Below are 16,878 nucleotides of genomic sequence, written 5' to 3'. Positions count from 1 at the left end.
CTTTTCTAATATCCTCCTGATGGAAACTTGCATATTACCTAAGTAGGTCAAATTTCTAATTTTCTGCCTCAAGTGCTAGTACTAAAGACTTGAGGGAAGAGCTATATCTGAAGGATAAGAAAGAAAGAAAAAAATGAATTACCCAGATGCACTCACACCTTAAGCCACCTTCCTTTAAAACTCCACGAGTAGAGGGAGACATGAAGTCATCTTCAGAAGAGCCACCTACAGTGTGTAATATAGATTGTAGCTACTGATTCAACTCTTTAGGATTAAATATCCTAGCTGAAATGTTTCCATGAATTCTATTCAGGAGATTCCTATACAACTGCAGGTATTTCTAAGATTTACAGGGCCACCTCTGACTTAACACCACCACCCTTTGGCTTCTGAATCAATTTAAAAGACCTCATATAAACCTCTTGGTAACATAACAGCAATGGAACATTTTCCTTTAACTGGTTTCTGAACATTGATGTGGAAAGTGTTTAGCGCATCAATCTTCTCTTAACTCCCAGGAGAAAGTGGGTTTCTTCTCTTGTCTTTGTAAGAACAGACAATATCATAAGCAGGCTGCCTAAGAGAAGTGAGTCAAGAAAAGATTTGGGGAGGGACAAAAAGGAAAGCAATAAACAATACAAGGCTATTGTAGTTCATGTCACTGTTCATCACATTAAAAGGAAAACAGGTGACCCAAAAGAATAAACATGTGCAGAAAGGAAGGAAGAAAACAGGGAGGGAGAAAATGTAACAGGAAAGGATATACATTAAACTGAACATGCTTCTTAAAGAATGGAAAGGTTCTTTTTGAAAAACTGCTTTGATGTTTAATGGGACAGTTTCTAGTCCCATTTGCTTTAATCTTGGGCAATACTACAGTTCCCTTATGCTCTACAATTGGTTATTTTGCTTGATACTCTATCATCATCCTGTTTTTAACATATACACAGCATTTTTAACCATTATTTTTCAAGTATATCATAGAGAATATTATCTACCCAACATATGTATAAAGAGTAAAAATGAATACAGATATAATAGAGCAGAAGTCTGTTGACGGCCTGGTGTGGTAGCACACACCTTTAATCCCAGTGACACAAGAGGCTGAGGCAGAGAGATCACAAGTTGGAAGCCAGTCTCGGTAACTTAGTGAGACCCTGTCTCAAAATAAAAAATAAAAAAGGGCTGGGGGTATAGCTCAATAGTAGCATGCTCCAGGTTCAATCCCCAGGACTGAAGAAAAGGAAAAAAAAAGTCTGTTGACAGTATCAAATAGTCTTATCTATGCATTTTTAAAATTTAACTTCAGAAATAAAGAGACTATAATATGAAAAGATACGACAATGCCTTCTGAGTTATAGAGAGAGGAATACCCCCACCCCACCCCCTAGCATGTGCTAAATATCTACCCTGGATATATTCAGCTTTGGGCTAAGAGGTAGTTAATGCCCCACCAGCATGTTGTTGACCTCACCCTGCACTGGAGGAGCCAGACCAGTAGTAGAATCCTTGGGCTACTTATTGTACAAGGATCCTGCTAGACCGAAGCTACTTCTCCAAGTACATTTAAAACCAGACATGGTTCTACCTGTCTGTCCTTTATAGCTTTAAGATTCATCAATAACAAACTCGACTAAAGAAAATACAAAATAACTTCTTTGGTTGTAGCTCTACAAATAAGTCTTTAAATAAGAAAGCCTAATAAAAAAGATACAAACTTCTCTCTTTTTCCAAAGGTACTTTAACCACAAAAATATGAGCTCACCCATACATTCACATAGGTATCCAAATATCTTCCAATACAGTTGTTAAAGGAGATGATCACACCTCAGATTACAATGTTTTTACTGATGGTAAAATCTGATGATTAGAAAAGATGAAGGACAAAAGGGAATCCTCTGGTGATCTGTTGCCAAGCTAGGCAAACTTTTTTCTTCACAATATACTTATCCTTGGCAAGAATGTTATGAGAATTAACAAGAGAACATGTGGAAAATATTCAGGGTTCTTTGAAGAGACAAACTTTCTCTAATAATTTGAAGGTGTGATAGGCTTTAACTCTCTCACTTTCTAACCAACAGTAGCCTGGGACCTGGCAGCAGCATTTTTCAACTCTTTGCTGACTGTAGACATCTCAGGGCTCTACAAAGGGAACAGGGGTTAGGTGGAATGGAAACAACTCATGTATCTTCACTTTATTTTTTTTCTGCCTAAATATCAAGATGAAAATAATGATGTTTATTTTCATCTAAAAATTATACTGAGTGGCTGGGGGATGTGGCTCAAGTGGTAGGGCACTTGACTGGCATGTGCGAGGCACTGGGTTCGATTCTCAACACCACATAAAAATAAAATAAAGATATTGTGTCCACCTAAAACTAAAAAATAAACATTTAAAAAAAATTACACTGACTGTCTTTTCAAAACAAATACTATCTCTCAAAGTTAAGAAAGTATTTAAGTGTTTAATAGTTCTACGTGGCTAAAAGCCAGTGTCTAAAGTTTTTATCATCTTGCTCACAAATACAAACTGATCTTTCAATTGTTACTATAGCTACTTTTTGCAATCTGCTTCTTGAGAATCACAGTTATTACAAAGCAGTATCTTAAAAAGAATTCTCTCTCTCACTTTGATGATTGAAGACCAAAACACTCTATAGTGTTGTCCTCCTCTAAATTACAAAATTCTACCAGATGAACACTTTGAGTTACTTAAAATATAAATGGAGATCAAATAACTAACCATTCAGGTCCCTATTTACTAAACCACATAATAATGGGTCTATTGCTAATCTTTAGATCTAATTCTCAACATACTTTCAAAAACAGTGACCTCTTTTTCTCACTAAAAAAGAGGTCACTGTTTTTTGTTTTTAAGTTGTTGATGGGCATTTATTCATTCATTCATTCATTCATTCATTCATTCATTCATTCATTTATTTATTTATATGTGGTCCTGGGGGTGAATTCTGTGCCTCACACATGCTAGGCAAGTGCTCTACCACTGACTTACAACCAGAGCCCTAAAGTCACTAACTTTTACTGCACACTCCTACTTAAAATATTGAGTCATGTGCATTTAATATGTATACATTTGTGTATAAATATATATATTTAATATATATATATAACTAAATTACACATATGCATATTTATTCATAAATGAATTTGAAAAATAGAAATTTTTAAAAGGCTGAGATACAGGCTCTCATTAATAAATCTTATCTCACAAAATACAGATTTTGTGCCCTTATTCAGAGGCTGCTGACTTAAAAAATCATTTTGTTCAAGCTTTAAGTATCCTTTCTCTAACATACATCATTACTAAGCTGAAGGCTGCTTTAGGTACAACCTTGAATGGATGGGTTGACTGGAAGGGGGTCAATAAAATTACACTTAGATCTCACAGTATGGCTCCTAAGAAATGACACCACTATAAGGTAATTATTCACTGACCAGGTATGCTTGAAGGCCCATGAAGGATTAATCTGGAAGATCCTTGGGAGAAGCATGGCAGAAGCACCACAATGCATATGTTAGAGGCATGAATATTACTCTTGAAGAACCTATACATAAAGACTACAAGGAATATTTCAACAACATAATAACAACAAATAGTGATTCAGAAGAAAACTCATCAAAACCCCCACTATGGACAACCTACTGATTGTAAGAAAGAAAGATGGGGCAAAGACACTCAACCTGGACTTTTCAAAACAAATACTCTCTCTCAAAGTTAGGAAAGTGTTTAAGGCTAAGGTGGTCTGCTAGCCTTAACAGCTTTCAGGGGCAAAAACCACGGATCTTTAAAAAAGAAGTACAGTAGGCTGAACTTGATAATCTTTAATATCAATGCTTAGAAACCTCAACTTTCCTTCAGGCTTTCTACAAGATAACTTGGATACTGCATCCATTTCCTTCCACACCAGAAAATCTCAATGTTTCTAGTTAATCCACTATATTCACCTAAATGGAGGTTTTGAAATGTGTGACCGAGAGATCAATGCCTCTTTTATCATTTCATGTATGTACACTTAAAAATATTACCCTCAGTTCCTATTATAATACTAGCATGCAAGAGAAAATGAGGTCAACCTAAATTCAGTCAATGAAACTGGATATGGCCATGAGGGTTAGTACTTCTAGTTTAGTCTTCTTTCCATCTACAATATCTACTGATGTGTTTTACCAACACCATTTACATATACATGATCTTTATGATGAGATTATAATAGCAGCTACCAATTGATGAAAGTCTACTATGTGAACTTTGTATTTCTTTTCAAATTAATGAGAGTTATAATCCCATTTTACAGATGAAGAACACATTTTTAAATGTGTCAATTTATTTACTTTAAAATCAGTTTGTAAGTGGTTAAAGCCATATGAAACCAGGTCTCATTTTAGAACTTGTATTTTTTATTTATTATTTTTTTTTGTAGTACTGGGGGTTGAACTCAGGACCTAGGCAAGTGCTCTACCACTGAGCTACACCTTCAGAACCCTAGAATTCACATTTTACAACTATTTCACTAGATGCTGTTTCCAAATCTGCCCCTACCCAATTTCTTTCAATGATATGGTTTTCCACTGTTTGTTAAATAAAAAATAATTACTATATAATAAAATGTGAAAAGAAGTAACATGATGTATTGGAAACAACACAGTCTTTAGTATCTAAAAGATACTAAAGATCTATGTTCAAATCCTGGCTCCATGACTCATTAGTAATATTACCTCAGAAAATACACTTAACTTTCTGAGTGCCTGTTTTTACATGTATAGGAGGAATAATGATTAAGTATCCTGCAGGTGTTCTGAAGACTGAGCATGCATACTGAATGGTGTCTGGCAATGCACTAAGCATGCAATAAATGCTATTATTATTTTTAGATACACAAAGTAGTGTGGGGAGTAGAGAGAAGGCAACAGATCTAGAAGACTTGAATATCAAGTACATGATATTCTGGGGAAGTTCCTGCTAGTTTCAGTATCTAAACTCCGTATACCAATCTTTCCCAAACCTCTGACGATGACCCAATGTGCTCATGGTTCACTCCTTGACACTACTTGAACATGCTGATAGTGCTAAAAGTAAACCCTGTCCTGAGGGCCAAGACTAGAAGGAAAGAAAAAAAACTAAAAGTACACTGCACATGTGAAATGTTAGACCTAAATCAAAGGGCTCTGAATGTTTAAGCTTATGGCTAGAGTGGGTAGGCAGGTGGCTCTACAATTTCCCACTAGCTAATAAGGATGATCTGTCTTATGCCAGGGCACGATTCTTTTACATCAATCAGTAGAGAAATCCACTCTATTTATTGGAGTTTGCTGACTAGGCTCAAGAGAGCATACCAGGACTATCTCACCCAACCCTGCTTAAAAGCTTGTCACTTAGAGAAGTAAAATTAAGTTCTGTAGAGCTCAATGCCAGGATGCTACTCTAAAACTATGCAAAGACAGTTCTGTTTGAGGTTTAATATCAAAGCCTATAAAGGAGCTGAGCTTTCAGTGTAAGTCATACTTGGAAATAGTTTGCACTATTTCTATTGGAGAGTTACAAGGACTTTTTAAGTACAAAAATATTTTGACTGTGACCTTTAGAAAAACAATATAATTATTATTTTTTATAATTATTTTTTACTCTTCTAAATATAATCCTTGAGATATTTTAAATACCAGGCAGTATTATTAGAAAAGGCAAATATTGTTTAAGATAAATTAAGCTATAGGCTAAGAGAGCAATGGGCATTATGACTGTTCTTTAGAGAGCTGTAAGATTCATGTCTTCACGTTTAATAAAAATGTCACAGATGCACAAAAGATGTTTTTGCGACTCCAAGCATCTGAAAAGAATGATCTCAGCACATTCCGTGGCTTTAAGATGAATAAGAGAGAGTAATTTTCCAAAACTAAGATACTATGATAGTCAAGTTAAAACACCAATTTTTTACATTAAAACTTCTGTTGCTCTCTGTTCTCTAGTATTTAAACAATGTATGTTTGTTTTTGATAGGTGCAAGACTTGGACAAATTAGCCACATGCTAAAAACTGGGAAATGACCTGCATTTTTGTGTTATGTTTCATGTCCTAATAACAATCTTCAGATATTAGGAGATAAACTTTGATGTCCATCTTCTTGGATCTACCTGACAACATTACCCAGTCAATCTGACCCCCAAGAACACCACCTCTGATTTCTGCTCACATGCCATACCCAATACAGAGCATAAAATATATTATTTCACAATTCATAAAAGAAATCAGAGACTACCCTGGTAAGCACACCAAGTTAGAACCAGTGGCTCATTTCTATTAGGAATTCAGGTAAGGATGAATTCACATAAGAATGATGTACATACCTGTACCACAGGATCTTTTGGTTGGTGTGATTAACGAGACATGAGCTGTGTCTGTGCATGGCCCACCTAGAAACAGAAAGGCAGGCACATCAGTCAGAACATATCCTCCACATGCCCATAGTTGCTACCTTGAAGAAAGAAACCTAAAGAGGAAAGGATCAACCTGCAAATATGTATGAGGAGGGTAGTAGGAAATAGTGGTGAGTTAATTCTAAAGACCTAATTTTAGTTCAGCAATTGTCTCTCTAGAGATCCATAGCCTCTCACCTTAAAACATGCTTTTCACAAAATAATCACATAATTTTAAGAAGTTAAAGATAAAAATTTAATCAGAATTCAGATCTAGGTGAGAAGAAATTACCAGTAAGTTTGGGGAGATGAGTTTTTCCATAAAGCAATAAGCAAGAATATTCCCTCTTTTGATCTCAGTGGTCATTCTATCTTTGAATTTACTGTAAAACTATCCATATTTAAAGGAAAGAACCCCCCAAGGAATAACAAATGGCTTGTCAGAAGAAGTAAGGATCATTCTAAAACATAAGGAAGGCCCTGCTGACCAAGAAAGAACATTTAGTTTATGAAGCAGAAGCATTAGACACACCTGTAACCTCCCACAACTTGAGAGGCTGAAGCAGAAGAATGGCAAGTTCAAGATAAGCCTGAGCAACTTAGTGAGACCCTATTTCAAAAATAAACAAACAAACAAACAAAAAGGGCCGGGGATGTAGCTCAGTGGTACAGCCCCCCTGCGTTCAATACCCAGTATTCAAAATCAAAGGAAAGGAAGAAGTATGATGAAGAGAACTGTCAAATAATCTTGGTGGGCTCAGAGAGCTGATTTATAGTCATAAACTGAGAGTGTGCAAAAGATATAGTCAGTCAGAGGATGAAGGTTTGAAAAGCAGTAATTTCATTCTGTAAGATGAGGACCATCAAAACATTTTGAAGTTGACATTGATACACACCCCAGCATCCCTCCCCCACTGACCATGCCCTACCTTCTGAATAGAAAGTTACTATATAAATATGAAGGCCAGTGGTTCTTGACTTATCCTTGGAAGGGCAGTGGTGATAATCAGAAAGGAACTGAACAAAAAAGGTAAATGTTAAACATCTATTTTGAAAAAGCTTCCCAAGTGACTATGACTAGCAAAGGGGAAACACAGTTACTTGGCATAGTTGTATATCATCTACAACAAGACTTCGTATACTGAAGTTACTAAATGTAAAGGAAGGAACCTGATAGAGCTCTGAGACCTGTTCTAGTTTATGACACTGAGATGCAAGGGTTTAAGAACCTGGAGATTCCACTTATGGAACTTAAGCATTTCTGTACCAAGGTCAACTCTTTCCTATACTTAGGTCATATAATAACAGTAACCCTTCGTAGATATAAGAAGGCACAGAGGGGAAATTCTTAAAGGTAGCAAAACAAATAAGTGCACTGTTAACTTCAAAGACTACTTAGCACACATCTACTATGTGCCACCACAGGTTCACAGTCAGAGAGCTTATCATGTTATTAGGAAGGCAAAAATATATGTACCAGAGTAAAGAACAAGAAATGAACAACAACAACAACAAAATGGCTGGACAAAAAAATGACCAAGTACCACAGTACAGAACAGGTAATAAATGTTATATGTAATGAGGAAGAAGAATGTTCATCAGTGGCCAAAAAAAAAAAAATGTGGAAATGCAACAATTTGAAAATGAGGCAAGAATAAGTTAAAAAGTTTAGGAAGACCAGAGAGCAGGGTACTTCAACTGAATGTTTTTCTACAAATGTTACACTCGCCAGAGAAAGCTTAATATACTAAAATTCCAGAGGTTCAAATGGGGCAACTGTGACTTGAAAACATGCAATATGAAGAGATAATGAGCCACATATAAACCTAACACCAATCCCACCTCCTTAAGAACCCTCTAGGCACTGGCTTTTTACAACTCTGCAAAATGCTGTAGTTTCTATTTCCATGTTTTGTTGGCATTCTTACTTCTGGGACACTACAGGCTTTTATGGAAGACACAGTTTAGGTCCATGCTGTAACTATTCCTTACTTGCTGAATAATCCTGGGTAAGTGGTCCTTAGGTTCTTTAACAAAAAAAAAAAAAAAAAAAAAAAAAAAAAAAAAAAAATGGAGGGGGGATAATAGAATTGCCAGTAAGTCAGAGAGTTAATGGATTATCTACTACATTTATAAACTCTAAAACTTTATATTACATATCATCACTTTCTTTTCCATCACATTTTATGTTCCCAAGAATTAAGACTCATTGTTATCTGGTCATGGATCATGACTATGTGGACAGTAGGTGCTTAACAATGTTCATTAAGTGACAACCACCAACTGTTTGACTTAATCAGGAAAGTAAAGCACATTTTTAAAGAACTTTTTAATGGGGGTATAACACGAGAAGAATAAAATATAGGTATCCTATATTTTCTATATATCCAAAATACTTAGGACCAGTACACTGTATACCCTTTATATATAAGTTTGAAAGTAATTTTACACAATATTTTTGTTGGGCCTTTGTTTTGACTGTGATCCATGATGTGTGTGCAGGCATGGAATTTTCTACTTGTGGTATCATGTTGGGGCTCAAAACCTTTTTGATTTTGAAACATTTTGGATTAGGAATACTCAACCTATATTAGAATAAATTACCCAAATCCTAAATGTATGTCCTGAGGGATTTTAACATAAACATGCACAGGTAAGACTGATATAAAAATATTAGAACATTTTCTACATCCAAAAAAATATAGATTCCCAGGTCTTGGGTCTGGAAATTTTGATGCAATAGGGAAGAATGAGCATAGGAGGCCATTAGTGCATATTTCTAAACCAGCTGAACACTAAAATATTAACAGCTCAGTTAGTTCTAGCATCTGATAACAATTTCTTCACACATAAGCTCAATATCTGGCCACGATCACTGGGTTACCACAACATAAAGCTGCACAAAGCACAAAAGCCAATGACAGCACAACTATCAGAGTACTTTATTTTAAAAGGTATAAGATAATTCATCCGGTAAAATTACAAAAGAAGGGAAGTCATCAAAGCACCTAAAGAAATTTAGCTGTGTAACACTTCATATTTACAAATGTCTTAGATAATTATCAAATAAGAGAATCTTTACCTCATTTGTAGACTGAGAGTTTATCCTTTAAAAAAAGACTCTAGTGAATGACTTTCTGTAGGTTTTGGCAAATATGCAAATAACTTTATGGCTACCAAGCATATCTCAACATGAATCATCATGAGAGTGTTCTCTAGAGAGCTTGTTAAACTAACAACCCAATCCAATGTATTCACTACATTACAGTAAAGTACAAATAGAACCAGAGTTGAGCCAAGACAAATTGACAGCAAGAGTAACTGGGAGTGATAATTTATTCCAGCTTTGATAATTGGGCAATATTATAAAGAGAGCTTGGAATTAAGTTTGGTTTGGCAGACTATAACCTATGAAGCACTTTAAAACCAGAGTGGAGGCACGTGAGCACCTCACATATATCCTACACTAATTGTGCTGTCATCCCAAACTCCTATACTCTCAAATAAAAGGAGCATCCCCAGGAGATGACAGTATCTACCCTTACACAATTAATTCCAAGTCAACTCTTAAAATGCATGCAGGAAATCATGGGCAACTCAAGGGAAACCTTTTTAAGTTTCTGTCCACAACAAGAAAAACATAACATGGTTACCATGTGGTTATAATAAACAAAATAGTTCCGATAGCTGATGGTCAAAGTCAAAGTGAGGGCCTCTGCTCCATTAAAAAAAAAAAGGCTTTGGCTTTTTCCTTTCTGGACTTTCCAATGCCTGAGGGCCTGGCATATGTCCACATAAGTCACTGTAAACTCTACTCCCATTTTTAGCTAGCTGTCTTCTTTCCAAGCAGCAGGACTGAATACAGCTAGTTAAGAAGAACAAGATAAGAAAATCTCTTCATGACTATAGGTTCTCTAGGTGAATGGGAAGTGAGATGGAAGGGGAAAGTATGTTTGGTGGAACTCAGGCTGGGAAAATAAATATATTTTTTAACACAGAGCAATTCAAACCATTATCTATGTCATCCAGAGAGGCTCAATGTATAAAGCCTAAAAGGCATTTATTTTAGGACTGCAATTCAGGGGAGCTGAGATTCCAGTAGAGACTAGAATGTGTCCCATTAGAGGAGTTTAGAGTATCCTTTTAAGGGTAAAAAGGAAATTCATTGGTCTTCTATACAGACCATATCATTGTTCTAGGAAAGAATTCAGTTTATATACTCTTCAGAATATTCATGCTTGGCAAATAATTTTCTTTTGGTATGTTAGCAAGTTCACAGAGTGATCATCATGGCACAAGATGAAGTCTGCATCATAAAAAGGAGTCACTTTTTATGACTGGAGGGGTTGGATTACTGGGGATTGTACCCAGGGGCTCTCCACTACTGAATTACATCCCAGCCCTTTTTGTTTTTAAATTTTGAGACAGGGTCTCGTTAAGTTGCTGAGGCTGGCACTACTGAATTACATCCCAGCCCTTTTTGTTTTTAAATTCTGAGACAGGGTCTCGTTAAGTTGCTGAGGCTGGCCTTGAACTTGAGATTCTTCTGTCTCAGCGTCCCAAGAGGAGGAGATTATAGGCATATGCCACCAGTGCCTGGCTATCAATTCTCTATTTTCTAGCCTATATTAGTGGCAACTGGGTTTAGAAAAATAAGTGGGGTTTTTAAAATGTTTTGTTTATGTTTTTTCAAATCATGAGGTTCCTTGCTTAATCATGGCAGAATCTCTGGGATCTCCAAAGCAGTTAATATCAAGATTACCAACTTGAACTAACTTTTAGTTAATTATTATTAGTGTTTAAAAAAAAATTTTTTTGGATAAAACTAAATTAAAGAAGCTTTTTCAAGCTTCTTCATTGTCTGAAGATATTTAATAAAACTCTAGCATTTTGCCTTTGATATTACATTCAGAGGACTTTTTTCTTAAATGTCAAGTTTCAACAATGTAGTTTAGAATATGCAAGTGAATAATGTCTGTAGGTAGCTTGTGATTTATGACAAGAGAAGTCTGAATATCTTTTCTTTTAGAGATGTTTCTATCTTGTTTTAAATACATATATTGCATTTCCAATTTCACATGAAATGATATTCTTCAGCTGTATTCCCAATAAGTAGACACAGCATTTCCAATAGGGCAGTGAATTTTTCTGGGGAAAGTACTGATTTCAGCCCTCTAAAGTTGAAGACCTGGGTCGAATTTACATATTCACTTCACTGTAACCAGCAAAACAGGGCCATATAAAGGTCTCCCATTAACTATCAATACTCATATTTCTAAAAGAAATAGAATAAATTTTTTCAGCCTTCCATAGTTATCAAGCATATCAAAAGCAAACAGCCTCCTCCACAAAATAATCAAAACAAAACAAAAAATCTGAGCTATTCATGTAGTAGTCAATCCCAAAGGTTACCAGAAAATAGTGATTCAAGAAGGAAGTAGAGAATACTGGTTTGGAGGATACCTGCATTTATCCAAGGCTGAGTAAATAGAGAACAAGAGCATTTCTCCTTAACAGAGATCAACAATCTCCTTAAATAGAGATCAACAATCTATTCTGAAAAGTTTTGTAAAAACAGCTGTGATGATTGGTTATTTTTGGCTTCTGTTTCCACTAGCTCTCATTGGTTGCAGTTAAACTATGTGCTAAAACACATCAATTAGGAAAAATGGACTGTCAAGGAGTCAGTCAGCTAAAAATAGCCAGAAGCTCAATAATCAAACAAATATTCTACTAGCAGCCCTTTCATGGTAACCGAAAACATTAATACACAAAAATAGCCATTCCTTTTGCAGATTTATAACACTTCAATTTTCTTGCTTAATTAACATGACATTTACATAACAGTATCTAATTAATTTCCAAGGAAAGGCACTGTAGGCTAATTAGGAATGCATCATCCTTTTTTAACCAGCTTGTCAATTTCACTCTTTTATAATCCATACATTGTTTACCTTTGTGGCATCTTTTCCAAACCTGTGGTTTTACCAAGAGCTACAATTTTCCCCCTACTCAGAACATCTTATGGAGAGTTTCTTGGAGGGGAGGAGAAGGGAGGGGGACCAAAAAAACCCCCACTTTTCTACTGGAGATATAAACTCTTCCATCTCCTAATGTGACCATGTTAAGAATACAAACTTAGGGCTGGGGATGTGGCTCAAGTGGTAGTGTGCCTGCCTGACATGCACAGGGTGCTGTATATGCGCCTCAACACCACATAAAAATAAAATAAAATATATTGTGACCACCTAAAACTAAAAAATAAATATTTTTTAAAAAAGAATACAAACTTAGTTAAAAATATTCAAATCTATATTTCAAATATTCAATCTCTATTTTTTCAGCAATGAAACTGTTCTTCTTTAAAAACTTTCACATATAGTTAAGAATTGATGGCAACAAATGAGTATCAGGGATAGATGAGAACACACAAGAAAATAAGTCACCTCTTTAGAAAAGAAAACCCAAGGCTGGGGTTGTGGCTCAGTGGTAGAGCGCATGCCTCACATGCATGAGGCCCTGGGTTCAATCCTCAGCACCAAATAAAAATAAATAAATAAATAATGAAGATAGAAATTCTGTCTACAACATAAAAAAAAAAAAAAAAAAGAAAGAAAAACAAAACCCCACCCTCCAACCTCACCCTAAACCTGCAATTCACAAACTGTTTTAATCAGAAAGGACACATCTAATCTGTCTATATAATTAAGTTTGAAAAGTTCCATTGATTAAAAACAAGGATATATAAAGATATAATGAGCAGAATCTAAGTTTACAGGAAATCAGCCCAGAGAATAGCCCTCCCATTTCTTCTAATGAAACTTCCAAATTAAACCATTTATAAAGCTTGTTACAGAATTTAAGTGTTAATCTCCCTGTCAGAAGTTCTAATCCTAACCCAATGCATGATCTCACACTATTTAGACCTAAATTAGGGATTTATGAGAAAGGGATTTTCAAAGTGGGTCAGAACTTGCTATTGGTGGCTTATCTATTTTGCTTGAAAAGGGTTTCTCAACCAAATTTCATTACCAGTCCACCCTAATTCCCCTGAATAACTGTATGCTGGTCATCTGCAAATATTAGGGGTGTATATGCATAATTATTAGCCTATCTGCTCAATAGAAATAAAGTTAAAATTCTCCTACACTATCTTCCTCATGCAACAGTACTAAGAGCAAACCTAAATCAGGAGTACTTTGCATGTGCCCAATACTGACAGGCTCTTAGGGTCGAGGTAGATCTCCCTGTTTAGACCTGGAGATGTTTTAGAAGAAAGGCTTTCTCCTGACCAAGAAACAGCATGCATTAATAAAATGAGCCTCAAGGGCAGAGACAGTTTCACTCATGCTAGTGATCTAGTACAGTAATTGTTCAAAATGTTTTTCACTATTAAGTGACGATAATCCAAGACAAAAGCAATTACTGGATATAACTAGGTATTCAGAAGGGAAGCACAATTATTAAATAAAAAAGTTGATTTCCATAATATGTATATGTTAATTTAGCAAAGCAGTTCACAAAAGTTTTGGTCTTGAGATAAACTTTCTACCTTTAAAAATTTTGAACTTTTCTTTATGTAGGTTACATATTTATTTATATTTACCCAATCTGAAATTTTTAATGACAAAATTTAAATATGTTTTCATTTCAAATTAACAAAGAAAATTATGTTTCAACAAAAAAAATCATTTTTATAAAACATAATTACAATTTCAAAAAACAAAGTAAACTGGTTTAAAGACAGACACTTAAATTTCAAATCTGATCCGCATGCAATCTATTGCAATATTTATATGAAGCATCTGAAGGAAACCTGCCCTTCTACAGATAAATAGTTGGCAAAGGAAAGACTTCAAGACCCCTGAGTGGGTCTTGGGAACTGTATAAGATGCTCAGGCTACACTCTGAGAACAGAGCAGATCATCGAATCTAAAGATAAATGTATTTTTCAATTTCTCCCTATGCCTTACATGCCAAATGGCTTATTCTAGTCCTACAAATGATGTGTTGAATGCAAATAATAATAATAATAAATTTGCCCATTCTCAAAAAAAGTTAACATTTAAGAAAATAAGGGCATGTGAGTGGAATAAACTTTACACTCATAATTTTGAACCAGGACATTCTATTCCTGCTACTTACGTAGGAAGAGTAAAAAGTAGGTGAATTTACTCAATATCAGTTTTTCAGATGTGATAATGTGACAAAGCCCAACAACAATTAACAGTGAGCTTCTAAGACATTATCATCCTGGAAGTAAAAACCAGAATTCATTTTTGGGAGGCTAAAATCTCTCTCACCTGGCTAATAGAATCAGTTCTAATTTTAGACACCATATTATCTCTTGTGACAAAGCACATTTAATATGGATATGAAATTAGGGGCTGTCACCTCTCTAATTTAAGCTTCAGTTTTGACTATTTACAGGCTTAAATAAGGCCTAACTCAGATTCCTAAATTTGCATTTTATCATCAACACATGCATGCTTTTCATAACATTAATGGAGATACCTCTTGGTTTTGGAATAACCTTTTTTCTTTCGTTTTCGTTTTCTTTCGTTTCTGTTTTTTTAAATTTTTTTTAATAGTTCAGCTGACAAGAGTGTTCTATAAATGCTGGGTTGCATCAAGAACTGAAAGATGGCTGGAATGCCTTCCTCAGAAAAGGAAGTAACTTGTGCATGTTCTTCACAGGGGGCTTCAGGAAGAATGAAAATAAGCCATCAATTCAGGCCACAAGTACTACCCAATGGACTTTAAAAAGGAATTTAGGACACAGGTGTCCTCCTTCTCTGTCTCTTTGTTGAGTTCCTCCACAGTACCACTACTGGCAGTGTATTCAGAGTGACAGTGAATAAAAGGTACTGATAGTCAACCTTCTTGCTTTATAGACAGAAGTGATCATTGAAGAGCATATTAGCAGGACCTCTCTTTGCCACTAGTACTTGAAAATGTCATAGTATGAATTATGTAGTGAGGGGGTTATACTGATATTTCAGAATTTTAAAAACTGCTTACTGAACTGGCATCCTGTTGACTTTATTAAATCTGATTTAATTATCTTTTTGATAGATTAAGAAGTGAGATGGCTTTTGAAGTAACAGAAGACATGAACATAAAATGCAAAGTTACATAGTCATTTTTTGGTACTGGCAACCCTGAATTTCAGAGAGAATTTCACAAACACAAAATATAAGTAAGGTTAAAATGACTACATTTAACACATTCAAATGGATTTTCCTAGTATAATAAGTTTTTTTTCAGCCAAACTTTTTGTCATAAATAAAGCTTAAAATCAGAATAGTGTCACCCATTCTCTGTACCTACACAAAATATAAAAACAATATGACAACTAGAAAAGTCGAAGCTGCGTGAAGTGTGGTTATTCACTGTGACCTTTACTTTCAGAGGAAAACATAGAGCATTTAATTTAATAAAAACATTTTAAAAAATCAGTATGTGTGAGGGTGTGTGTGTGCAGTGATGATGTTACTTAAAACCTAGTCTAAATATCAATATCTGTATAATCTTACAGGTGCCTGAGGAAATCTTTATGGGAAACTAACCTTTCAGATTTGCAGACTTCTTAAGGCACCTTAGAAAATGAAAATTAAAGTTTGCTAGTCTTCTCTCTTGCAAAGAGGAATCTTGAAAGGGGAAATTCAGATGATAGAAGAAATAGCCATGAACAAAAAGACTTATTTCACAATAGGCAGGGTGCCATTTTTCTAAGACAGAGGTAGGGGGAGAGAAGAAGTGAGAGGGGGACAGATGGGCAGAGAGAGACAGACACTAATTTCCAATGTTCCAAAGTCTGAGATGAATTGTCACCACTCAAATCTCCAAATGTGATAGTGACCCTGACTTTTGAATTGTTTATTTCTATTCCGAATGGTAGAAAGCAATGAGAAGCTTTTTTTAAATGTATCAAACACACAAAAGTAGGCTTTAAAAGGTTAAGAAAAATTAAAAATAAAAGTTTCCTAAATATTTAAATCCTTAAGTATTTACTGAGTCTATTAGAAGCAAGAACAGTATGGAGATTATGGTTATAATAAAAGTACAACATTACTACTCTTGCATTTTGGGGCTATTATTAAGTAAAATGAGGGTTACTTAAACATAAACATTGTGATTCTCTTAAACATAAGCATTGTGGGTCTGACAACTTAGCCACTGGTAGCCAAAGTGCAAGTAGCATATACACAGCATGGATAAGGTAGACAAAGGGATGTCTGACAACCTGGGCATGAAGGAGCAGGATGGCACAAGATTTTATCATGCTACTCAGACCAGTATAAAATTTAAAACTTATGAACAGACATACTACATAGCATCAGAATTTAAGAACAGAAGCCACAAATGAGCAAGGACTTTAGACATCATCTTATCAAAACCCTGATGTTACTGAGAAGAAAACATCCAGATGTTACTGAGAAGAAA

At 35.2% G+C, this 16,878-nt stretch overlaps 1 protein-coding gene across 2 annotated transcripts in view; it reads right to left on the bottom strand.

The window, feature by feature from the left end:
- The window catches only part of ZFAND3 (zinc finger AN1-type containing 3), a 328,897-nt gene that overhangs the window by 62,647 nt on the left and 249,372 nt on the right, over window positions 1-16,878 (bottom strand). Inside the window, exon 4 of one of the 2 annotated variants that reach the window (XM_081293660.1) lies at window positions 6,364-6,429. The exons of the other annotated variant lie outside the window; for it this stretch is intronic. Coding sequence (XP_081149786.1) covers window positions 6,364-6,429 — 66 coding nt within the window. The remainder of the gene's footprint in view (window positions 1-6,363; window positions 6,430-16,878) is intronic. 2 annotated transcript variants of the gene reach the window in all.

This window comes from Spermophilus citellus (genome assembly GCF_964194105.1).
Source record: "Spermophilus citellus genome assembly, chromosome: 5".
Classification (NCBI taxonomy): Eukaryota; Metazoa; Chordata; class Mammalia; order Rodentia; family Sciuridae; genus Spermophilus; species Spermophilus citellus.
This window is presented reverse-complemented; position numbering and strand designations above follow the sequence as displayed.